Raw genomic sequence first — 27,521 nt, 5'->3', positions numbered from 1 at the left:
TTAATTAGTCACTAACTACTCTGATTATTTAGTCATTGCCTACTCATCGGATAAATAAATTGCTCATTAATTAGTGATTGATCATTCATCGGCATATGGCCATATAAGGCACGCCTTCGCGCATACTGGTGGTGCTCTGTGGTTGGTTGAGACCTCCATGACGTCGTCCCATCTCGACCAATCAGAGCCGCCGTAAAAGCGGGACACATTTTGTCCACAACAACGATGAGTCATTCAAGGCTTTCGCCTCAAAAGAATATCACGATGGCAGTTGGGACACGAAGGAACACTGGACGTCCCCGAACATGTGCATACACTGGTCGAAAGTGGATTGAAGCTTTCTTTCGCGAACTGCAAGTCGAGCTTTACTTCGAGCCAGACCGCATCCTTGTAAACTGGTGGGTAGGACCAGTAACATTTAAAAATCGTAACGCTGCTTTGAGTTTAAATTCAGCCAACGGTTAAAAGGGTGCCTTTAGACGTTGTTATCAGTATTTTCATTCCTCACTTTGTCACCACAGAACAAGCCAGTTAAGATTCATGTACTTATTATTTCACTGTCATTCATTCATTATAGTATGCTTTGCAGTGTTAGCAGCATATTGTTTGCACAGTGCCTGCAACGGTTCACTAAACAGGATGCCTTGTAACACATTAAAGTTATTTAAAAGTCAACTTAAAAATTATTGCGTTTTTAGGAAACCATTTAGCTACAGCAGTGCAGCTGATCGAATGTTTTTTCAGCACATCACTTTATCCAACCGAAACTGTAAAATTTCCTTTGTAGTTACGTAGAAAAGAATTTACGATAGTACACTTACAAAAACAAGCGCTACCAGGCGAATAGAAATGTTTTTATTAGAGACATGCGGCAGGAACTCAGCAAGATGTACAAAATAATTCACATTAAAGGTATACCACTTGAGGCGAAAATATCTCAAAAACAGACATTGCGTTTACAGGAACTATATTTTAAAAACGTTTCGTGAAGTCGTGATCACATGATGTGCACCTGGTGCATAGTATTCTGCGTAATTTTATGGGACTGCTTATGAATTCATTATGCTTCTTGGTCTATTCTTTGCTCTTACATATCTGCTAGGCATGGCGTTGTCCATGGAGCTTTGAGCCATATTGCTAAATGCACGCGCCATGACACGCTGGCTTGCTCAAAGCATGCATTTAGTTGATGGATTGGCATAAATGGGGCTGTCACTGTCATTACAATGTATTCGAGAGGCTTAAAGCAGGTGTCAGTTTAATAAATTCCTTAAGCTGTTGTGTACAAGAAGCAACGCAACTGATGGCGTCCAATAATGGAAAATAATGCCGTTGTGGCGAAAAGTGAACTAATTTGCAGTACGTTTTCTATAGTTAATTAAAGATTGATTTAAGAACTTTTCCTTTGCTTTTATACAAAACATAGAAAAATGCATCCTAAACTCTCTTTGCTCCTTTTTAACAGGAAAAATAAATTGATGTTGGTACAGTTCTAAAATCCTATCCTTTTGCTCATATGAGCTCACAGTTCATGGATATGTTAATCTAGAATCCTGCTAATTTTTAGGGGTAACGCCAAAAACCAATTTGTCGATGATTTTACCTCCATCATTCCTTAACTCACTGTTTCATTCACCAAGTATTGGATTGTTAACTCGGCCATTCGTCTATTTATTCAGTGATTCACTCGCCTAATTAATCAGGCTTCTTTACTCATCAGGGGACTCTCTGGGGATGTGCTAATTAACATATTCATCACTCTCCAACTCTCTGGCAGGTTAACTCACCCTTGGTCAATAGACGCCTTGCGCACTGACGCTTGCCACTTATCTCATTCGGGCAATGTTATTAACCGCAGAAGTTACCTGTGCGTTCGATAAGGCAATTGTGATGCAATTCGTAACCATAAATTAACCTGTATTCCTTACCACAGCGTAGAGAAAGCAAAATATTCCAAAAACGTTGTTGCGTAACGCTTGAAAGCGCTTTTACCCTTCTCTTAGCCGATTCTAGAATGCATTTCTGGCTCCTGTTTCTTGAATTACCCCCTTTGAACGTAGAAAATATGCAAAGTATTATAAAGAAATGAAATAAGCACATTTTATTTCCGTTTCCCGGTTGTTCGATTTTGTGCGGCGGACATTTGGGAAAGTCAACACTGCCGCTAAAATGAAAGGCAAATCAGCCCATGTACCCATGGCCAGGACGTGTTCCGCTTCTACCGAGAAAATCCAGATGACTCAAGTGTGCAATATGGTGGAATTGCGGAACCGTATATAGCGGAGTGGATGAAGCAAGAGCGGCGTAAAAGCAGCCGTAAGATCACTTCCCGACGGTCACCCGAGGCGTCCGTATTTCAGGGGCGCAGTCCCAATCGCATCGAGCGGATTGGCCTCGTGTATTCGTAATGAACCTCCGAGAGGCACAAGCCACGTCATATGGCGCTTATACGCGGTGGATGCGTCGGGGCGCAAAATCAGAATAAAAACTGTCACGACCGAAAAAAGCACACAATCCGGTTCCTGTCATGCTGGAGCGCTTGTGCTCTTAAGGTACCAAAAAAGGGGAGTGCTTGGAGTTGGTTGGTTGGTTGGTTCATAGGAAGGGAAAGGCGCAGTATCTGTCACACTTGCTCTGTGGACACCTGAACCGCGCCGTAAGGGAAGGGATGAAGGTGGGAGTGAAAGTGGATAGAGAGAAGGGGGGGCCGTAGTGGAGGGCTACGGAGCAATTTCGACCACCTACAGAATCAGATTTCTTTCTAGGACAGAGGCTATGCAGGCAACGCAGCGTTACAAGCGCTTAAAATGCACTATAGCTCCGTCGAAGGTTCCGCTTTCGGCGAATTTTCTCGCGGGGTGCTATTTCTCTAGCGATATGTGCTCTGTGAAAAATTTACACGATGCGGGATTTTTGTGCAGGTAAATTGAAAGAGATGGTGCTGGAAACATATGACAGTAAAAACCACAGAGCAAGGCAAGAAAATTTTCGCTGAAAAATACATGCGCGTATTCACCGCTAATGTAAAACAAAGGTAAAAAGAGGCCCAAACTATTTTCCTTTTAATCCGCCCAGGTAGACTGTGAGGTTCAGAAGCTTGGGCACCCAAGGAATCCCTCTTATTCTGCACAAAAAGAATGGAAATTAGTCGATAGTTAACAGGGCCCACGACCATGTCCTCGGTATAGTGTCACGCGCGCCTAGGTCTTGACACGTTTGCTACAGGTGATGCTTCTGGCAATCAAACCGATCAGCGACAACAAATATTTCCTCTTGTCGTCATTATCATCAACACCGGCCTACCGGTATACACATCGGGACAAAGCCAGCTGCCTCTATTTCACGCCCGCAAAACTTCCTTACCTTCCAGGCTGAACTGACTTTCTGCCACACCTCGTCATTCGGCTTGTATTTTAATTTGTGCCCTCACCCTTAATGACCATCGGTTATGTTGTTTAGCGAAGGTGCCCTGCCGATGCCAATTCTACCTGGTTGATTTCGACTGGAATCGCATTAGGTCGCGTTCGTTCCCTGACCCATCCTGCTTTCTCCCTGTCACTCAAATTTACGCGCATTAGGGTTTCTCCGTAGGTCATGCTTCTTCCTTCCTTTCATAGATCATGCTCAATTTGCGAGCTCACGTAGTCTACTCTTGGTAAATATTATCATGCTCTGCGTAGAACCCAAGGCAAGAAACGAAAAGTGGCGAGCTTTTTGTCCCCAGGCCGTGCAGAACGGCCTGCGTTAGCTATACTGATCCCACTCCGTCTATCCAACTTCCCACTTACACCCATTGTCTCCCTGATTTGAACCAGAGAAGTTTAATATCACCAGTTCCGAAACTTCTCTCAGAGACCATGTATAAACAAACCGCTGTTTCGATTGGTCAATATTCGGGTGTTTACAAATAGTGGCGGCGCCCGCGCACATTAAAGAAAACTGTATCGAAGTTGCTAATTTTCTTATTTTTGATAAATGCACAGCCACCTGACAAATTAAATCGACACATAAAATCAGCTGAATAGGTGTATTGGTAGATATTCCTAGGCGTACGAGTCGTGGAGGTAATAAAAAGAGAAAGGAAAAAAAAACAACTAAAGCGATTTTCTGAAGACAATAACGAAATAGCAGACAAGTTTTATGGGCCGCTTATAGATGACGCTGCAGTTAATAAGCACCCAGAAATGCGTGTTTTAGCTGGTCACATTTAGAAGCGGAGTTTCCCAAATGATATGATAAAAAAACTGGCTGTGAACAACACATGCAATTCCACAGTGAGAAAGGCCTGTCGCCTTCCCTTTCTTGCTTAGCTTTTTTTTTTTTTTGCAGAGTCACCGAAGGCCTTAGTATAAAAAGAGTTGCGTCGCCTAAATGGCTTTTCTAACGAGTGCGAAAAAACGGACGTGGAATGCAGCGGGAATTTGTGGTTAAAATTGGGTCGGCTCGTTAACAGTGTACAACAGAGCGATTATATAGAATGCGGATAGCTGGTGGACGGAATATTGTGGCATCCGTGTGTTATTATTGAACCGGACATGCATATTGTCTGCGAGGAGAGAGATGTTTAAATGTTCCGTAACTAAACGCATCGATGCAGGCAGCTCTTTCTTACCAGCGTGGCTTGCGACTCCTTGACTGAGCCCGGACATTTCGCCAAGAACTTGTCGTGGCATCGCTTGTGTACAGTCACTTGGCACGCTGCGAAAACGACAAAACAAAAAAGATCAGCATCGGAATTGATCGTTGCGCAAATTTGGATCGTAATATGCCCTTCCCCACGTGCACAGCGGATTGAAGGCGCGTTGATTTACTGCCCAGGACCTTGCCGAAGGAAGAAGTGACATTGCTCTCATCATTCACAGAGACAGTGACACTGTGAAGAAAGCGAATGGTTGCTCTTCTGTCGAATATCCTCAGGCAATGAGAACGTTGCTTCATAGGGAACGTTGCAGGCCATCGTCCTCATCCCGAATTCCGTGAGCAGCTCACGGAATCCTAGAGCTCCCTCCCAGTTTACTCAATTCATACTGGCCTGTGGCAACCGAGCCGCACGATATCGGCTTACTTCGGGAAAATATATTAGCCCTGCCGTAGGGCCCAGTCCAAGAGATATTACATTTGCAAAGAACGTGTTGGCCAAGAAAAGCCAATGACTAAGCCGTTTTTTATTTGAGCAATTTTATGCAGTTATAAACTGCGCAAAATGGGCCAGACACATGTGATGCGAAAAAAGGGTAACCGACGGTCACTAAGAATAACTGGATTCCAAGGGAAAGAAAGCATAGCAGAGGCTGGCAGATAATCCGCAGATGGCGTTAAGGCGTTTGAAGGGGTTATGTGGATGCAGCTATAGGACAGGACCGCATTAATTCATGGAATATAGGAGACGTCATCGCTCTGCAGTGGGTACAGTGTGACGGATGGCGATTATTATGATGATGATGATGATGGTGTTGGAGCTCTGTCACGACTACGTTGGCGATTATCATTATTACGGGTTTAAAACTGACTATTGAGCAAATGTTTGCCTCACGGATGTACAGTTAACGGTTTCCTTTGCTAGCACATGGCAACATTATTATAGGTCTTAACATTAATGTGTCATACTAAGTCTATTATGGGAAACAAACCGTGGATAGAGATTACCGGCCAGAAGTTTCAGGCAGCAGGCGCACCATGAAATGTCTGTGTCAAAGAGGCGCTAAGAGTAAATAGCATGGATTAGGAGAACATTTCTATTAAGGCTTCCAGGCCTTTTTGAAAAGGAATTCGTCTTTACCGACACTTCGCACACTCTCCAGTGCGCGCTCGACAGGGTTGCCGCAAACAAATAGAAAAAAGATCTTCCCCCCAGGGCTCCTGAATGCAATGTCCGCTCATCTAGACTCCCTCGCCACCGATGGCCGTGTCCCAAGCTAGTGCCACCGCGGGCGTCACACCTCTTCTGAAGCACCTCCACCAATTAGATGCTCGCCTGCTAACAGGAGAGATCTCAACATTACTTAATTTCATGCGGGAGTGCCCAATATGAAAGAGTAGCTGTAAGCACCGTACAACTTGGGAATTGGCCCATGAAGAATGCACTCAGCCGCACGCATGTGTGGGCACAAAACGAGATGGGCACGCTACCGCGTTCCGTCTTCAAGGCGGCACTGCCTGGCCATTATTAATCCTCCAGTCCCCAATCCTGATCATATGCAGCCTGTGCTAATCCACGCAATAAATGCGTCTGATTCGATAAAGAGACCGTAAGCGTAACGAAGACATACTAACGTAGACATATACCGGAGAACAGGAAGCTTCCTGCGCACACCTAAGAGGGGGACAAGACGGCGTCCGGTAAACCTGTAAACGTCTACACTAGTATGTCAACGCAATGCTAAAAGCTTCTATTATCCTGCCCTGTCATCGTATCACGATGGGGTATACAAAGCGCGTCAAAAGTCACATTTAGTTAGAAGGCGTAGAATTCTCTATTACCGATAGTTTCGTTGCTTCGTGGAAATTGTTTTGCAAAAGTTTCGAGAGTGCTTTGCTATAGGGTGGAGAGCCGATGCGCTCCCAGATACCACGCAACGCGAAGACCTAGTTACACTGCCTGTGCCGCGGAAACACCGGCAGGATGGATGGATGGGATGGATGGGATGGATGGATGGAATATAGGAGCGTCCCCTTTGAAACGGGGTGGTAGCAATAGCTATCATACTCATTTTTTTCCCTATATCTTAATTATTGATTTATAATGGTTAACTAAACCGTCATTCTATTTATTAAATCTTTGTTCCTACATTCGTAACATTATGTCACTTCTCTGCTTTTAAGCCACCGATCTTCCAGTCGTTTTTTGCTAGTTTCCACCGCCGGTTTATTCACCCGGCCACTGTTATCTCTAAACCCCAGAGCTTCAGGAACAGTGATTGCGCCTGCATTAACTTCCGGATGGATACCATTACATTCGAGTATAATATGGTCAATTGTTTCACTGGAGTTTTCACATACAGCACATGCGTCATCTCCATTGTTGAATTTCTTTTTGTAGTTGCGTGTTCTAAGGCACCCTGATCTAGCTTCAAAAAGTAGGGCACTGCCTCTTGAGTTATCAAAGAAATCTTCCTTCCTGATCTGAATTTTCCACTTTCGGTATAATTCCATACTCTGTTTCTTTTCCACCGAATTTATCCAATTTATTACCTTCTGTGTTTTTCACCTGTTGCTTAATGCTCTTTATTTCTCCGTCCTTGTGACTAGCATACTTACTAGTTAGTTTCCTACTTCTTTTCCTCCATAGTGAGTCAACGCTTTTTAAGTACAGGTATTTAAATACTTTAGCTGCCCATATGTTACTGTCCAATTTCCTCAGGCGTTCCTCATATAATATTTTACACTGAGCTTCCCGTACTTCGAAAGATGCACAGCCCATATCTCCCTGTACCACCTCATTTGTAGTTTTGCCGTGGGCACCTAGTGCTAATCGTCCAACAGATCTCTGATTTATTTCTAATGTCGACTGTACCTCTGATTTTAGGCACAAAACCGCATTTCCGAAAGTAAGCCCGGGCACCTTAATTCCTTTCCAAATACCTATTGTATCCCCACAATGCCTTATGCTTCATTATCCCGGCATTCCTTCGCCCTTTGGCCTTAAGTGATTTCTCATGCTTTCCAATGTATGCCAATCCTTCGTTTACCCATACCCCCAGATATTTATATTCAGCTACTCTAGGCATTTCATGGCCTTGTATTAAGACCCTGATCAGTTGAGCCGTTGAAAATCATCAGACCCGACTTAACTGCGCTGAAACTGAAGCCTAGAGCGTCCCCTTCGTCTCCGCAATGCTTAACTAGAGTTTGCAATTTTTCCAGACTCTCAGCTAGCAGCACAATATCGTCTGCTTACCTCAAACCGGGAAGGCGCTGCTCTAACGCCTTTCCACCTAATCTATATGACAGGTTAAAACCTTGGTTACTGTCTTGTATCCTCCGTTCCAGGTTTATCATATAAAGCATGAACAGCACCGGTGATAGAGGACAGCCTTGTCTTAATCCTTTGCATACTTTGACATTCTCCGTACTTCTTATCCCTTCCCACGTAATTTCTACTTTGTTATCCCGGTATATTTCCTGTAGGAACTCTATTATCTCATAAGCGATACCTGCTTCTTTTAATATGTTCCACAGGAGTTCCCTGCTTACGTTGTCGTACGCCACGTTTATGTCCAGGAAGGCCAAATACAAACGTCTATTTTCCACTCTAGATATTTCGATGCATTTTGTGAGCCCGAACAGGCTATCATCTAAGCGCCTACCATTTCTAAAGCCGTTCTGAAGTTCTCCGAGTATCTTGCTACTTTCAACCCATGCTTGCACCTTTAATTTCACCGCCTGCATGGCTAACCTGCATGTACATAACAGATGTTATGGTAATTGGCCTGTAGGATTTCTAATCAGACCCACCTTTTAAGAGGAAAACCCACCTCACCCGAAGTCAAGAAGTCTTTTTGAATAAGCTCATCGCCCATGCGGCTTACACGCCACGTATTATGGCCCGCTGGCGCCAGTATACGGAGAAAATGATTACGTGCCCCCATTGTACGACTCTAACTCGCGGCGGCATATCTCATTTACTCTGGGATTGCCCTGCGTTTTCTACTGGACGCTCCGAGATTGAACCCTACCGCCTGAACTACCGTTCCCTTCTAGAAACTGATGCTAACACACAGATGATATTTGCCAAGCATGGCCCGCTTAGTGGCCTGGTTAGAGCAATGTGATTCGAGTGACGACCTAAACAATGAAGATTCTGTCTACTCCGCTTTATCGCCATCCATGACCATGAGCTTTCCCACTCAATAAAGGACAATGAATGAATGAATGAATGAATGAATGAATGAATGAATGAATGAATGAATGAATCAATCAATCAATCAATCAATCAATCAATCAATCATGCATAGCGAAAGCTACCAAACGTTCCCAATGTCCGGCTCGAATGTTCTCGTCGCCGAAGCATTGGTTGGAAACCGTATGGTGTGAACGGCGATTCAGCGCGTCTTCTTGGTTGGTTGGTAATAACGTTATTTATAATCCTGCAAAGCTTTCACCGACAGGGCCATAGGTTTCCCACGTGTGGACGTCGAGGTGTTGCTTCGTTGTCGCCGCGTGGGCCTGCTGGAAGACCCAGAGTTGGTCACCGAGGCTGGGGCTGCGCAAGCCAGCGGCCAACAGCGGCCTCAGGGTTCTGGAGTTAGCACCGTGTGGAATGTTGTTACAGCCCCAGACAATGTGAGTTAAAGTGGCTATATCAGCGTGGCAGAGCATATATTTGTAGGATATTTGCCGGGGTAGAGCCTGTGGTATTGTTCCGGATTGGGGTACCTGAGCATCTGCAGTTGTCCAAGGGCCACCGCGTGTGCCCTGTCCAGCTTGTCGCTGGGCGGAGGGAAGGTTCGGCGGGCCAGGCCTTGGTAATGTCGTTGTAGCTGGTCAAGCAGTCTTTGGTGCTGTACCATAGACGGCGGTCGGCGGCGCGGTTCTCTAGCTCGGGCGCCTTGGTGTGTGCCGTCTCGTTTAGGTTGCGGTACGTATTCGATACTTCTCCCATGTGAGTCGGGAACCACTGAATTCTGCTTTGAAATTCTACCTCCCGCTGGACTTTTCGATTGCTCAGGACTCGGGCCGCTCTCTGTGAGATCCATCCTTTGCTGAAGTTTCTGACCGCTTGACGCGAGGCGCAGAGAACCGTGGTGCACGTCGGATACTTGAGGGCGAGTGCCGCCGCCGCTTCCACCGCCTCTGCTGCGCGTTCGCACGCTACACTTGCCGTTATGCGCGTTTTGCCACACGAATCGACGACCGCCACCGCGAATTGTGAGCGTTCTGCGTATTTCGCGGCGTCAACGAACCTTGTCCCCATGCCGTCTCCGTAGCTGTGTAGGAGGTGTCTTCTGAATTTTCTTGATCCATTTGACTGGTGGCTTCTCCTCTTTTCTCCCCTCGCTCCTCTGCCTTCTCTTCTTTCTTCCTCCTGTGGCTCGGAGCAACTAGTTCCCATAATTACGGCGCATGCGCAGTAGTAATTAGCTACTCTTACCCGAAAAACGGCGCTGACTAGCTCTGTTTAGTTTTCGCTACAGAAACAGCCGACGAAAAAGGACGGTACACAGTGCGGAAGAATTCACGTATAAAAGGCTAACAACTGAGCTTTATTTGAGCAAAATAGAGACATGTTTCCCTTTCTTTCATTCACCTATGTATAATACTGTTTTGCTCGAATAAAGCTAAGCTGTTAGTCAGCCTTGTGTACGTGAATCCTTCCGCATTGTACAGCGTCCTTTTTATTTTGGCTGTTTTTATCTTGAAGTTGGCTTCATGGCCACTGACACCAACGTTCTGAGCCTTTCTGCCTTGCCATTCGTGAATATAGCACAAATCTCCAGCGGATTTTTTCATGACCCTCCGAAGACAAGGCAGTTACAAGTATTTATTTATTTAAGCTTTGAGCGTAGGCTGAAGGACGATTTTTTATCCATTTATTGTCAGCTTCGAAATTTGTTAAAACGGAAGCCTCAACAGTCTATATTGATGCGGCCAAACCGTGGACGTAAAAAGTGAAGCCACGAGGCTTTGTGCCACGCACTAGTATGACTTTTCCTTACAGCGCGGGTCAGGTGTCCACAAAGAAAGTGTGAAAGATACTGTTTCTTTCCTTTCCTGGAAACCAATTGGTAATGCGAGAGCATTTGCAGGCTATGCATGAAAAATAAATCGTGGTAAGTAATAATAAAATAATAAGAATGGATTATAAGGATTATGATAATTAAGGATAGTGGTAAATGAAAACAATAACATTAAAAGTTAAAGAAAATAAAAATAAACAGATTACAATGTACAAAAGTAAAAATAACAAATAGTCGTGGGGGGGGGGGGGGGGGGTAAGTCCTAGTTTTTTCATTCTCCCACTGCAGTTTTTGCACTGACCTCTGAGTCTTTTTGTGTGTGTTATGGCAGCGGTCATTAGTTTTTAGCCCCTTTCTTGTCGAATGCAGAGCATTTGTAAAAAGTATACACTTTATGGAGCTTGCTTTGAAGCTCTGGCTCTGGGCTCGATCAAGATCTCGAGTGTTCTGACTACTGACTGGCTAAATAGACAAGCGCCCCAGTGCGCATTCCATTACGTTATTTTTATTAGTGTTCCAGCAATTCGCCCATCGACCCAGATTGTCTACTGGATAATTGGAAGCCTGAAGCGATAGTACCTCTCTTAAAATCTGATGACTATTCCATTCCAAATAACTAAATGCCTATCTCACTATCTTATATCAGCAGCGGGACATTAGAGAATGCAATATATATGCAAGTTATAACGTATTTAGGTCAAAATAACCGACTCTTTAAAACCAGCACTGCTCCCAGAAAACTCTTCGCTCCGAAACTTAACTCTTTTAGTTAGTAACGGACCATCATAGTACACTGCATTCGTTGATGTATATTAATGCTGTTGTCCCAATTTTTCAAAAGCATTTTATGATGTCCCGTATATTTGCTTGATGCTGAAGTTCACAATCCTAACCTTGAGTGGAAAACAACGCCGTGAAATAAACAATTTTAACTTACCATTTTCTATTAGTCAAACTAGAAAATTACATTTCAAGCCTCGCACGCGTTAAATCAGGGCTACCACCGGGGTCAGTGTTTGGTGCACTTATATACTAAGTTCAAATAGTGACATAACAGTTAGGATAAACGCGATTAATTAATTATTTGCCGACGACTGCGCAATTTAAAACGAAATGTCAAGGCTCGCCGAGAAATTACTCAGTCTGCAGTCAACTAGCAGTATGCTGTCCTTTATGGCAAGTGGAAATGAAGATTAAAACGAAACACCTTAAGCACTCTTCATCCTGCGATCCAATCGGCAATTTCAAAGCGCCACCGCACTCAGAGGCACTCTCACTACGCCATATTTCACCACGCACGGATCATTTGCCAGAAAATACCCTTTTTTTTTTTTTAACATTCTGTACCACGTCATTTCCTGACGTCAGTAACACGTCATTTCCTCGTTCGCAAATTTTTCCAGCGTATCACATCTCTACAAGGTAGACCACGCGTACAAGGTAACGGCAAATCTCGTTTTCTGTTAGCAATAGCGCAATGGAATATATTACCAGCTATATCGTTACCATAATCACTAATTAAAGCCCTTAATCAGGGCTTCATTCTTTTATCTTATTCTTACAATTATTTTTTTCTTTTGTGTATCCCTTGTTGTGGGCCCTCTTTGTTCGTACCTATGAATTCTGCAAAGCGAAAATTTCCCCTAAATTATACTTGTGAACAGTTGTATTCTGCTTTACATTTTCATGACAGTATTTGCAAAACAAAAATGTTATCGCCAGATGTTCCATGTTATGTCGTGCTTAACTATAAGTGTTAATGCTGTGATCTTCCTGTTTGTTTTCTACACTTTGTATCGCGTTACCTTCTGGTTTTGTTGTTACAGTTTAGCCAATCTGTGACCATTATTTACCCTTTCGGGACCAGAGGGTCTCGAAAAATAAACGTATATTAAATCGCGCAATTTAGAGATGGCTTATGCACATGCTCCGTTCGGCGGGGCTCGAACAGTAAACAAACGATTGGTGGGCGTGCATAAACCGCTCATTACGGCTTGCGAGCCGTCAGTGGCCTCTCAGACTATGCTGTTGCATGGCCTTATCAGAATAGCGTACCTAACAACGCATTCAGCCGCTGTTAGTAATTTGTTCCGTGCCTTGCTCCTCGCTTTTGCTTTTCCCAAGATCCTATTTCCGAGTGCCCGGAATATTCCGGTATTCACAAAACTGCACACTACCATCCGAAAACAGCGCGCCACAGTCGCCGCCACATTCTATCAACAGCGCGGGAGGGCAGCGACGATACACGGTCAGTAATGACGTAGCGCCACACACACACAGAACTCCAGCAGTCGAGGAAGAGCAGTCACAGCCGCCATAACAAACATGCTAAAATAACTATGCGTCGACCGACAGACGTACTTACAACTGCTCAGCTACACGCATTCCTGCGGTGAAGTGGCGCAGTTAGCGGTGAGAGGGCCGCGAGTGCCGTGCGCGAGCACGTTCATCAGCTCACGGAAATAGTGGCGCATAGTCTTTACGTACCAGTATTCTGTGGAGCTTTCAGGCGGCATGATTAGTCTGCGCGATAACGTACCAACACTTAGCACAAGTGTTTGAATATATTCGTCGCCTAATTAAATGTACAGATCTTACGCAAAAAGGTACTGAGAGCTTCATATGACAGGATATCTCAAAGATACCGATGTATGCGCTGAAAAGTGTCGACATAGTTTAAACGTTTATAAGCTAAGAGAATGTCGCCAGTTCTGGAATGCTTGGAAGTTGTGTAGAACTGAGATAAACAATTGTTACGCAGAACAGATCAGATGCGACGTCGTGGTTTTATGGTTCTGTGCTTGACGTCTTGCGACGCCATGGCCGCACACTGTAATATCATTTAACCATAGCCAGCCATGAGGCTCAGGACAAAAATGGCGGTTGGCTGAGGTCGCATCGAACTCCACTCTGGACAACATATGTGGTGCATATGCACACAAACAACGCCGCATCTCCGCGTTTCGGATGGACGGCAAATAGCGGCGCGTTTGGCCCATTGCTCTTAATAGGTCTTTACGTGGTCGCGGGCTCACGCTATCCGTGGGTCTGGGCTGCGCCTCTCGCCGAACCGGTAATTAGGGTAGGCGCGTGCGATGGCTTACGACCGACCGACCGTAATGGCAAGGCTGGGTAGAATATTCTACACCACTTCGCTGTAGTAATTGGAAGCTGCTTAATTACGAAGAGAATGTTTCCGGTGCCTATACTTGAGAGACGTGTGTAAGGACAAGATTGAAGAGATGGATAGGAAACATCATTGTTGTCTGCGCTAGAAGGCACGCGAGACTTGCGTGCATTAAACGTCCGTAGCACGACCATAAATTGTCTAGATTAGGTGTGAAAAATGCATGGACAATATTAATTTTCACTGATCGAGAGTATCCACTTACTCGCGCCTTACAAAGTTGGATGCCCAAACACCGAAACGCTATGATGTTTGTTTCTTTTGCGATGCTTGTTTCAAATCAATTCCCCATCCGCTGATGACACATTCCTTCAATTCCAATACGGATATTAATTTTAGAATTGACCATAGCCGCTTCACGTTAAATGCACGTGTATTTATAAGGCACAAAGCATTTTTGTTGTATTATTAAATGTCTGGCACCTTTTTTTAAAAGGTGATATATATGAACGGAGACATTTAATTAGGCGAACAAAATTAGTAATATTTACTGCGTCATAATACAATAAGAATTATATCAAAGCGCTCCCCATTGCCACCTACACTTACAGTGTTGCCCAAAACAAGACCACACTAAACTCACCGCTGTTTCTCCTTTACACCTGCTCATCACGCATCTGTATGTAAAGGCTTCTCCAATTCATTCAGCCCAGCTGCACCCAATTGACATATAGCAGATCGCTTCAAAAACAGCTCTGAAAGGGCCGTCATGTTGATATGTACGCGTGCACACGCCATGCGGGATCCTCCTATCTTTCCGTGCGCGAAATAAGATACCGTGAGCGCAACTGTAGAGCGCACAGCTGTGCGACTGCATACCTTAGCAGCAGTCGAACTGTAGAAGCGTAGTGCGAAAAACTCATAGGTCTCTGTAGAAATTGTATTGAGATAATACGGAAGAATTAACGATGCCGCGACGTTTTCACTAACTACCTATCCGTAAAAACCTGTCACTAATTACACATCTCTAAATATCTATCACTAATTATCGTATGGCTAATTAGGTCGTCACTAAATACTTGTCACGAATTATCTCCTCCATTTTCTCTTCACTATTGCTACTTATCGTTATCAATACTTTTTACCACTACTAATAATTGTCATTTTTATCATTTTTTAATTATTTCTCAAATGTCCGGAGACATTACATTAGGCGTGGGCTGAAAAATGCAATTAACATGAACAGAGATGTTCTTCGATGGCGATTTTGAAGATGCTGAAGTTTATCATGGTTGCCAATTCCAATGGAAGACCATTCTAGTCTCAGGCTGTTTTGAAGAAAAAAGACTGAAAATATGTTTCCGTGTGGGGCATTAGGTAGTCTGCGTTAGGGCGGCAAATTCCTACTATAATCACCAATGACGAGATATGACATCTTTGATATCTTCAAGTGATGACGTAACACAAGGCGATAAATTTTGATAACTGATATTGTAGACAGATTTTATGGACAGAACATAACATAGTACGGCTTTCGACTTAATCAAGATTGTTTCCAAATAAAGAAGTACACTGCAAATCTGTGAGTTCCTGCAAATACTTTGGTCTAAAACGGTTCCAGCTTCGAGCTCTTGAAAAGGCGGCCCTCGAGGTATCTATATTTAGCTGTTCTTGTTAACGTCACTAGCTATTCGACTTCGTCAGCTTTATGTTCAAAAATCATATTTCTGCTAGGTACCGAGAGAAAAACGATGAAAAGAATAGGACTAAAAAAATTCTACACTCGGCGGATTTTCTGTGTTGCATATATAGAAAAAAAAAATGTTTTGGAGGGCCACGTAAAGTCGTTCCACCTTCAGCAGGTGTTTTCATGCGCATATTCCCGCACAATTCATTTTTGTTTGTAAGATAACAATGAAATGCATTCTGTCAGCTGTTATCTGCCTAAGGGCCATGTTTTAAGCTGCTTTTGAGTTTTCTCTTCGATCAACGAACCCTTCCTGCACGGTGTTGATGGCTTATATTACAAAATTTAAATGTATACCGGCAATCGCAAGATTTCACTGCAGCGCTATTTAAAAACAGAAATAAAATTACGAGACACTTTGGCGACTAAAGTGTCGAAAGGCGAAAGCCTGAGTTCCGCATTCTGTTACGCATTTGTTGCAATGTGGCAAGGAATGATGGTTCGAGTAAATAGCGTGGCTCCTATTCACATTCTGCTAAGTAATGATTTAATTACTAATTATTATTTATAATTTATTTAATAAATATTGTGATTAATGTTTTGTGAGTACTAGTCATTGTTTGGCTAGTGTTAGTTAAAGTCGTCTTGCCTAGTAAGTGCAAAGTTAGTGCTAGTTAGAAGTGCCATTCTATATACATGTGTTGCCATGGGCAACTGCTTCACTACTGCTCACATATTCATTAATTATCACGAAATTATCATAGAATTGCCTTAAATCGTGTTCTGCTTTCATTCGAAGGCCATCGATTAAGTATAGATTAAGTAATGATCGGCATATATGCCCGTATAAGGCATGCACCCAAAACGCAGACACATTTGACGACGCGGCTGCTAACGACAGTATGAGGCATTAAAGGATTTCACCTTAAACTCCCACTCTGTCCTGAGTGCCTAGCGGTTGCAACATGGATGGGAAGGCCTTTTGATTGAGGGCATTAGAAGATAAGATCATAAACTGCGCATCACTGAAGAAAAGTGGTGCATAAGCTCCACTGATCTGCTAAATTTTTGCATTTCATTACGTGCTTCCAATCGTCATTGATGCGAAGAATAATAATTTTCATACTAAAATAGACGCACAGTGAACGGGCCCGACAGGTGGGACGCTGCAGGCGAAACCACATCGGTATGCACTGCGTCGAACGTTCCGTGGGCTTTAAATATTTAATCTCCCGTTGGACACAAAAGCCGATTACCGGTCGCGAACACTACCTGCTACAGCCGTGTAGATGGGAGTTCTGATGTGAAAATCTATGTTTACGTTTGTTAATGTGCCGACAAGAGGAAGCTTTACAATATATTAATAGGATTGCTTCGTGGGTATATGGACCGTAATTGTATGTAAAATGCTTGTTCATGAGCTGTGTGCGAAGCAATAATAAACGGGTATACTGAAGTATTTTGGACCTGCTATTTTTTTCAACAGTAAAATTGTCTATTAGGTCTCGCAATTGATGTTTTTGGTTTCAGTTTAGGCGGCAGAACTCTCGTGACATAAACGTTGGCACGTACTCACTAGTTGCTTCGCATTAGACTGTTCAGAGGTGAGGTTAAGTTTGGGATCTTCGTGATTGGATGAGGTGAAGATTCTCCTAAACCTCATTTAAAATTAAATAAATTTCACTAAAGCGTCCTTTATTGGCACGCGCCTCTATAGAAAAATTGATTTGGTGTATGGTAGTGGAGGACTCTGGAAATTTCGACCACCTGTGGTTCTTTAACGTGCACTGACATCGCACAGTACACGGGCGCCTTGCTTTTCGCCTCCATCGAAACGCGGCCGCAGAGGCCGGGGATTTATGGAAAAATTGATTGGGATTTAAAAAAAAATATATATATATATATATTTTCGGTCTAGAGAAACACGTCGAAATTTTTTTTGTTTGACTTTCTTCGAATCACGATAACTTGCTCAAAAGACATTTGAAATCGCAGTTTAAACGAAGGAAAATCCAGTATAGCAAGTTCCCGCCACAATACCGGTTTCACCTGTAATTGCAAGACTGTGCTGCGTCGGCGGTTCACTCCTGACCACAAAGGTTAAGAAAAACGCGTCACCACCCGCCCTATACAGTAGGAAACCCTAGATAGGTACAGTACATTACCAACAGTACATTACTAAACTCTACAGATCTCCTCGCTATCAGGAAAAGCTGTAGAGAAGATTGCCGCGATATAGCTGCGAAGTTAGATTATCGCCCGCGCGGAAATTATATATCACCCCAAAATTAGGCTTGGTTAAAGTGGAATCTGCTAGTTTAATTAGAGCGAGCAGCATATAATTTGTTCCCAGTGTCGCATGGTAGCAATAAACACCCCGCGACAAGTCAACTGGAATGTGAGTCGAGTAAGTTGTTCCTCATATTTCAATGCCAAAATGTGCGTGTTCCTGCCTCCCCCCCCCCCCCTTCCTGCCCCTCGCCCCTCTACTCTACCCACCGCTTCTTTTCATTTACTCTTTATTTCGCCTAATTCTTGGCGCCACTCAACAAATTGCATTAGGGGCGAGGGGAAAAGACAGTAGAGGGTGTGGGCTTAATCTATTTTTTTTTTCTTCTCTTACCTAGTCTTTTTCCTCGTCCTCCTCTTGTTCTAGCACAGAATGTTAGATTGAGTCGCGCACAGCGTTTTCGCGCGCCACTGCTCCTGTTGGCACAATTCTCGCTCGGCCCCGCGAACGTATCATTCCACCAGCTGTGTCTTTCCCGGGCGGCGCGGGGTGATTTTTGTTGTCACTTTTAGCGATTTTGTCCGCGAAAAAAGATTTTTTTCTGGGCCGTTTGCGAAACGGCCGGCTGCTGTAAAGCTACCACTGTCGGTTCACGTAAACACCGCGTTCTTGGCGTTTGTCGAGCCGCTGCGTTATATCACTCCGTCGGCACAAACAGGACCTCTCCACTGCCGCATACCACTCTCGGGGATGGCGCAGTGGCTGACATAAAAATACCGCCTCTGTTTTTCGTTCTATAAAGTGTTGGGGCCAAGAATTTCATTATTGCGATCTTCCCGAAAAGCTCCACTCAAGAACTGGAGAAGTAATCAAAAATTTGTCTCTGGTTCGCCGAAAGCAAACATAAATGATTTGTAATTAAATTTCAATTTAGTTTCCTCCTGACTTCACTGTTCAAGCGTAAAATGTGTCGGGAAATGTCGTGCTGCTGCGGAATATGGATTTAGATAATTTTGTATTGAGGAGGAATGCGACGCGTTTTTGGGAATTTTTTTTTCGAAAGCAGTGTTCATCATCGCTAATTTGTATAATAAAATCCTAAAAGACGCTTCTCGGCGTGTTTCAATAAGTACCTTATTTTATTTACTCGCTGAACAAATCAGTCCAGAAAATGGGTTCCAATTTGTAAGCTGCTTTAATTACACGAGTAAAAGTCACACAGTGGTCCAGGTCCAATAAATATTGCGTATTTTGAATGATTATTATGGGGGGTTCTTAAGCGGGGTGGAAGCTGATTCGTGAATTACGGCACAGTTCTGGGAGCAGTAATAATTCCATTTTAGCGCAGCATCCGAGCAATAAAGTAGGTGTTTTGCAGCACCCTAATTATCTTAAGAAACATTTTTCCAGGATAAACCGCTTTTAATAAATGCAATGTCACGTTCTTCAGATGCAAAAATACTATTTCGTCCCTTTTATTTACCTTTCAAATGATTGCTGATATGTAACCAACCCTGACAAGACAAGACAAAAGAAAAACAGACATACAGCTGTTTAGAATACCACAGCGGGCCGAAGTAACAAACCGGAAATGCTTTCAAGAGACACGCATGGACGGACGCGCTGTGTCAGTGTGTCTTCTTTCCGTCCTCGTCAAAGTCGCGTTGTTCTTCATGAAATGGTATACAAACTCGCCCAAGCATCAATTCAGAAACGACTCGCAAAAACAAACAAACAAACAAACAAAAGGAAAGCTTGCTTTGTGCTTTTCATAACCGAATATCAAGTTTGACTAAAAGCGTTTTCCCATTTTGACTCACTAGATCCAAACTGTTATTCTATCACTCTGATGAGGTGAAGCACGGCCACTAATTTGCATCTTACATTGGATTTCACAGACCCTATTTCCTTTCTAACGTCGCCGAGATTTCTAGTGATTGACACCTTCGTGGCATCACCCACACAACGCTTCAAGTATGCTCATGTCACACACAGGTTTGACATGCTTGTTATCGATAAATAGGTTCGATAATAAATCCCCTGCTTGATTTCACATCAAAAAACATTGGAACAACTCGTGTAGTTACTTTACGCCGACAATGTTTTCTAACTATGCACGACAGATTTCGGTGTTTAATTCGCTCGCTGCTACTACTTCCTTCTTCACTGGTCATTCAAAAGGCTGGGAAAAGCTGGTAAAATGCACAGAGTGTTCTGGCAACTAATTCCATCAATTCCATCATTTTAAGTTTACTTGTGATTAAATACCTGTCATTCTCCATGCTGATCTGCTTTCCAAATATTTTATGGGTATTAGGCCCAGCGCGAGATGCATTATACCTCTGCCTCAGGTACGCTGTGCTGTTTTGACTATGAAAGCCCCCATAATATGAACGCACAGCTGAACACGCCACTAGCATGCTGCGCTTCTGAAGGTCACCAAATCGAATTTGATCAGATTGCACTTTCTGTAGGCAGTGAAATGACCCAGCGCGCTGAACATATCTTGCGAGAAACCCATGTTCAGCTAAATTTGACCGTAAAACATCGACGCAGCCGGTTCGGGGCAGGTTTGTTGCAGTATGGATGTTTTGAAGAGGGATAGAGCAAGGAGCGTATTTTGGAGCAATATGAAGCAAAATGAGCAACATTTCGAGCCCTGCGCAGTTACTTCATGAAACATGTTTTCTGGACAGACATATACTTGAAACAGTATTTTATAGCAGTATTCCAGTTATTCACATGCAGCATTTGTTAGTTTTATAGTGACACAATGTCCGTGGTTTATTTTAGACGCTGGCGAACTCCTTTAAATGCGAAAAAAAAAAAAAACATAATATGCAATGTGCATCATTTTTCTTCTATTTTGCAAGAGCTTTAGTTTGCAGCAAAGATGACGTTGAAAGCTTGAAGTACTTACAAATGCATTGGTATCCCTGCTTCCCGAAGCCCCTGGAAAAATGAGAGAGAAAAAAATGCAAGTTTAGCGCGAAGAAATGGTGTTCGTAAAAAGAAGAATGTTTAAACGTAAAATAATACGTTATGACGTCACGTTTGTCGCGCACAACAGTTTGAAACGCAGTCATTATCTCGAATTTTGCCACCCTAAGTATTTTAAGCTGACTATGACCCATATCTTTATTAGCCATTAGACGCAGCGTTATTTATCAGTTTTACTGGCATATCTATTGTCTACACAAAAGCGTTTCATTACAAGCTCAACTTACTAAGAACTAAAGAGTGACAAGGGAGTGCGTATTCCTTTTTCTAGCTGGCGCCTTTTAATGACGCATATGTCAACGCAATAAAGTTTATCAATCAATCAATCAATCAATCAATCAATCAATCAATCAATCAATCAATCAATCAATCAATCAATCAATCGAAAGCGGCGTAAAAATGTGACAGGATCATAATTATGCTTTGTGCTCAATACTTATTTGCCCAGATCACCCTTGCCTTTGTGGGACACCAAAGAGCTTGTGAACCGGAGTATAGCGGCTTCATTTTCTCAGCGGTAGATTGGTTTCACAGCTGTTACCATTTATTTTCGGTACACAGTTCGTTTTTATGGGTGCGTTATGTGTCAAAGCGGAATTTTCATTAATGGCCTTGCTTGCATATTCGACTGCAGATGACTCTTAATAGGCATTATAGGTGACACAGTGCTTTCAAGAAGGTACCAGTTTTTCATTCCAGAGGAGTCTGTGAATAAACCTGATTAAACGAGCTAATGAGAAATAGAGAAATCCAAACACACATCACGAATGACGAAATGCAAAACTAAAACTCGAAATATGGGACCTAGTAAGGTGTTTTCTTTTGGCAACAATAGCAGCGGAAGTCGCACAGCGTTCATATTTGTTAAACTGCCCCCACGACGCGAAGCCGCGAGTTTTAAATTCAATTCAGTGAAGTCTCTTAATGTTTCTGCAGGAAGAGGCTTATATAGTTGAAAACTACGCCCTAGATAGAGAACTATCTTGCTCTTCTCACAAATCTGAACTGTTCCTAATGTGCAGTAAAGCACCACTAACCAGATAATCCCATCTACCACACCTACACTAACCAGTGGAGGTATACGTGGGAGGGAGCAAGGTACCGAGAGTGAGCGCCATTAGGATCCTGGGGTATTTCTTGCAGCAGAATAGGAAAAACACCACAATAACATAACCGTGTAAAGCTTCTTGCCGTCTGCCGTTACGTGGCAAACAAATATTGTTAGCATTTTCATTTTCTTAGCGGTTGTCATTCCCAATTTTCTTAATTTCCGGCCGGCTCACTTTCAGGGAAAGTTGTGTTTTTTTTTTTAAATCTTCAACTTGCAAACCTCGGTCATGGCTCATTGGTTATGACGCTCGAGTGTTGAACTTAAGGACGAGCGCTCGGTCCAGGCCGCGGCTGCTGCTTTTCGGTGGAGGCGAACGCAAACCGTGTAATGTGCGATTCAGCGCAATTTAAAATAGAGACCCAGCTAGTCGAAACTACTTAGAGCTCTGAATTACGACATATCTCAAAGCCCGCGTTGCTTTCGGACATTAAAACCAAACCAAACGTTTAGAGTCACAGGTCGACCAAGATTCGAATAAATGCTGTAGTTTGCTTTAAGTTCTCATCTTGAATGCAGCACCAGCAGAAGTGGTGCCACTGACTGAGATTCGAGAGGAATACAGCATCCCCGCTACGTAAGTAAGTTATGTTGAACGTTCGTAAAGAAGTAAGACCTTTTAAAATTGGCGCTCTTTGCCTTTCCAACCCCGGTTCTAGTTATTTTGTCCGCGTCGTTCAGTCAATTACTGCTAAAAGATTTTTTTGCAGTCGATACGTCCTGCGTCGTAGGGCCCTGTTGCCATATCGTGTTGAGTAGAGTGGCGTAGAAGTCTTGGGGTATTGTTCGCCTAAAATGTAAGAGTTGCGTACGCTATCAACTGGCACGTACGCTGTGTCAGTGCAGCTTTTGTAGACAGGCGTACGTGACGCCGCCCCGGACTGGTATCGCAATTCCAGTTTATAGCTCTGCTCGGTACAGCGCTCGAATGCCCCCCTTCTGACCGGTGTGCTGCAACCGTAGCGGGCGCATGTCAGTAACCCAAGACTCTCCCGAACTCTAGATGCAATCAACTTGAATTCGCCCGTGTGCAGCTGGTACATCGAGCTTAAAACTCTGCTTTAGCGTTAGAGTAAAAATTGATTTCACTTTACAATTTTTGTCCGTCAGGTAAGGTCAGCAAACGAGTTGCATCCCTTTCTTGAGTTTTCTCCGGTCGCCTTTCTTGGTTGCCATTAAGCTAGGGCAGCACAGTTCACGAACTGTTGTAAAATATGTGGGCGAAGCGTGCGTCTCGTGCCTTTTATTGCGTACATTTGTTTTTAGTTCAAAGAAGGCACTTTTGTCACAAACGATGCGACGTCCTTATTTTAAAACTACACGGACACTAAACGTTTGCTTCAGTTGCGCTTGGCGCCGATGTTGCTTTCACCACCATTTTTTTCACATTACCTACAAACGCACAATCTTCGGTGGTCAACACAAGAAAATTCTTTGCTCAACGCTGTCCTCTTTATTTCTTTGTTCGGTTTATGATCTTAAACGCATACTTTCAGTTATGTCGTTTATAGCAAACCCATACACAAGTCATCATTCAAAAGCAGCTGTTACACTGAAGTTAAACTTCCAAAACAACGGATGAAAAGAGCGGGCTGTATTTTTATTACGGATCTCCGCCAACACGCCCATCGCAACGTTTTCTAAACCGCGATGAAAAAACGTAAATAATTAGTAAAGAGTAATAAGATGGACTTGATGGGAAAAGTTCGGCGCTGCTTCAATTGATCAATGGCAGAGTTAATTATTAAACTTTTTCGCTTACTTCAAACTTTCTAACTCTTTTTGCTCCTGAAAACTTTCTCGCTTTATTTTAAAAGAACTAGGTACGTGGAGTTGAAGTAATATGTTCATTTCATGACTATCAGTTCAGTTTAGTCGTTCAGTCGTGTCCGACTCTTCGTGACCCTATGGACCATGTCACGCCATGCTTTCCGGTCTCTCACTATCTTCCTAACATCACATAATTTCATCTGCAGTGCCTCGAGGATGCCATCTAACCAACGCGTTCGCTGCCTACCCCTTCTCCGGCGACCCTCAACCTTTCCCAACATCAAATCTTTCTCCAGCGACTCCTCTCTTCTCATCAGATGACCAAAGCAGCTGAGCTTTAACTTTAAAACTTGACCCTCCAATGAGCAGTCAGGGTTTATGGTCGACAATATCGACTGATTTGATCTTCTGGCAGTCCAAGGAACTCTCAAGAGTCTTCGCCAGCACCACAATTCAAACGCGTCAATTCTTCGGCGGTCAACCTTTTTCACAGTCCAGCTCTCGCATCCATACATCACAACTGGAAAGACCATAGCCTGAGTTATACGGATCTTGGTTGGCAGACTAATGTCTCTGCTCTTTACTAGGCGGTCAAGGCTAACCATTGCTCTCTTTCCCAGAAGCAGGCGTCTCCTAATTGACTATAGCTCTGATCAACAACTGCGGTGCGGGTTTAAAACCTACTTCAAAATTAATTTTTTTTTTTTATACCTGCAATGCACACGTATAGGTACCGTGTTTGAGGCAGAGCGTATTATTGTGAGCTATTTGCTCTTGAGAACACTATTCACAGCTCATCTCCGCTATTCTGCATGGAATCTATGATAGTTTTCGTACTCTCCTGGCATGGCTTCTATTTTCATACTCCCGCACTAAAGGTCTTTATAGGTACACAGCTCGGAATTTCTTCTTTATTATTTACCGATTTCACGGCCTGGTATTGATTGTCCGCGATCTCATTCACTGTGATAACACGCTGGACGAGCACAAAAAGAGTCTATACATTACCAGATTTCTATTTCTGCAGAGCCCAGTAAAAAAAAAAAAAAAAAAAAGGACTACAGATCTGTGTCTAAAATACGACAAAATATTGTAAAGTTCTGTTATAAACGTCAGAATAATATACAGTTCCGTAGCGCTTTCGTTTAGTTCTGTGGTACTTTGTTGCAACTACAGAAAATTATGGCATTACTACAGAAATGTCTGTTGTGATATCAGATTTACTGTCAAAAACCATGAAGAAATTCTGTTGTAACAAATAAAAAAGCTTCCTCATGTTTTCCGACTGGCAATCACCCTCCATGCGTGCTACCCCGTTAATTGTATGTCCGTGTGACGCAATACTAGTCAATGATTATTATTACAACCCGCTTAGTAGTCAGTACACCTAACGCTCCTAAGCTTAGGCTACTAACAAAACTACAAATCCGCGTTAGTCTTTTTGCAACGCGCTCTTCTCCGAACGGCCAGACTACTCGGAGCCAAGCATTTCTGCAACATTTCTGCATATGTGACCAATGCCCTGGTCGTCGCAGCCACTGAAGATCAAACACAAATATTAAAGGGTGAGTGCCAGAGCTTTTAAAGGATAGTTCATTAGCATGATCATCGCCTGTGCAGAAGAAACGTTTTGCGGTTCACTTGACCAGCCTCCTTAACGTGTGCTCCCATTGATCTTGTAATCCCCACTGATCCTCTCAAAAGGTCTTCAGGATCAGGCAGCCATAAAATCCTCACCAGTCATTAGCATTTTTAACAGCTATGTTTTCTAGCACAGCGAATTTAACCGCTGCCTCAACCGCGCATAGAGAATGGAGTGAACCGCTACATCATCGGTATAGAGCGCACCTCTAAAAATGTCCAGGACATGTTGGTATATCTTTCCGCGAGGTTAACGCAGAGCCTTCGGTTTCTAGTTTCTGCAGGGAAAAGTAAATAGCGATGAAAAGAAATTCAAAAAGCGGAATACATACGTGCTTCACTATTTGAATTTTTAGTTGCTGTGATTTTACACGCGCGATAGCAAGAACACGCTAGAGTCGTTCATGAGATTGCCATGGACGATTCAAGCCTGTCTTTGGGGCCACACATGTGCAAGTATCACAATAAGACATTCTAACAGTGCAGCTTTGCACGCATTCATTTGTGCCACCCCTGTACTTCATGAAGGACTGCAAAGGCCTCTGAAAGGGGATCCAGATCTTGTCTCTCAAATGCGTAAGGTTTGTGAACGAGACTCCAATGAGCATGCATGCCACGTAGAAACCTCAAAATCGAGCGAATAATTGACAAGATTAAGCAAAAATAGCGCATCAATGCAGACAAGAGAGAAGAAAGACGACGAGACCAGCGCTGACTAGCAACTGAAGATTTTATTGAAAAAAAAAAACACAAATATATACTCAATTTACAACCAAGAGCACTAACAGCACCACTACTAACAGCACTACTAACAGCACCAATATCTGATAACGTGAATCTTAAAGATCAAAATACCGCAGTTCACAGTAATGAACGAGAACAGATGGGATGCTAACGCATATGTGTCGCGGTTTTTGTGAATGTGAAATGCCTCGCTGATCTGTCTGGTTAGTTTATCGCGGTGCTTGTAGAATCTTAGCATCTTTAAACAGCGGACTGCTTGGTTCTGCGTTAGAATTATGAGGGTTATGACGGAATTCTCTGTAGTGTAAGGCCAAGTTCGAGGAAGAGTTGTGCTCACGTATGCATGAGCACAACACTTCCTCGAACTTGGCCTTCGCTCTATGCGTATATAAACCGCATGCGTCTTAGTGACGCGAGTGAGCATACCATGCACATACAAAGTTCTTAAACTTATTTTTATCCATCCGTAAGTGAAATCATTTCGAACTAAATGCAGCACAAGGTCATCTGACCTCCTGAAAGATTATCTCAACTAACTTCACCTGCATGAACTTTCGAGCCCTTAGAGTACCCGGCTTTCAATGTATACAACTGCAAGTGTGTATGGTGTGACGAGAAAATACTTGCAATATGCTAAAATACTCGTATTTCTGCAAGAAGGTGCACCCGTTGGAGCAGTAGAAAAGACAAAAATTTAAATCAACAAACAAGTACAAGAGAAGGCACTAATTCCTCAGAAATTATTCTGCCAGAAAACCCGTATGATTATCACTTTAATGCCAGTATGAGGCACGATAAAAAAGGGAAACTTCAAATGTCTGTGAAACGCGAGGGCGTAAAGCCTCTCATTCTATGGCACCAAGATTGTTTTTGTTTGCCGTGACCAAATTGATATTTACGAACTGCTGCTAAAATTAGTAGAATGTCCACGAGCCGCAGTAAAGAAAAAAAGAAGGGACGTTTTTTCTACAGCTTACCAACGCAAAGCTCGGATCGAAGCAACCTGAAATCATGTCGCTTCATCGTCTCGACCGCTTTCACTGCTGTTGCGAGTGGCGAAAGAACCAGGTCTGGCGCCCAGAAGAAGCAGGCATCAACTGGGGCTTTCCAACCTATTTTCTGATAAGCTAAAATGATCTATCTGCGGCTGACGCTAGCTGATGGGTGGAAGGGGTGAAACATTATGAGATAGGGGTGGTTGAACCAGCTGAAGTACGAAGCATTTGTCTGGCTCAGGGTAACGCACTCTACGGATTATCCGTATAAGTTGCGATCCTTTTTTTGACGTTATCGCTTCGCCGGAGGTCATCTCCTGGATTGTGTTTTAACTTTTGATGCATTTCCGCTTTGCACGTCTGGGCCTTCGGAGGAAGCACTTGCGATTTGTGTTTTGTGCATTGGTTAACGGGCTAGTCTTCACATCTTGTGCTTTGATATTTATTTTTTTACTCCTCGAATATTTTAAAACAGGCTATACCACACAGCCACGTCCATCCCCGGAATTGCATCTTATTTTTTGCTTCCCTAATTCTCCCAGC

The 27,521-nt window shown here is 43.3% G+C and overlaps 1 protein-coding gene across 1 annotated transcript in view; it reads right to left on the bottom strand.

The window, feature by feature from the left end:
- The window catches only part of LOC146178901 (putative protein kinase C delta type homolog), a 425,884-nt gene that overhangs the window by 177,986 nt on the left and 220,377 nt on the right, over positions 1–27,521 (bottom strand). The window contains exons 9-10 of the mRNA XM_084578644.1: positions 20,641–20,672; positions 4,613–4,698 (exon numbers count right to left, since the gene is read on the bottom strand). Of these exons, the coding sequence (XP_084434770.1) occupies positions 4,613–4,698; positions 20,641–20,672 (118 nt within the window). The remainder of the gene's footprint in view (positions 1–4,612; positions 4,699–20,640; positions 20,673–27,521) is intronic.

Source organism: Amblyomma maculatum, chromosome 9 (genome assembly GCF_055883805.1).
Source record: "Amblyomma maculatum isolate TAMU_Amacu chromosome 9, ASM5588380v1, whole genome shotgun sequence".
NCBI lineage: Eukaryota > Metazoa > Arthropoda > Arachnida > Ixodida > Ixodidae > Amblyomma > Amblyomma maculatum.
The sequence above is the reverse complement of the archived record's forward strand: the minus strand, read 5'-3'. Positions and strand labels throughout refer to the sequence as shown.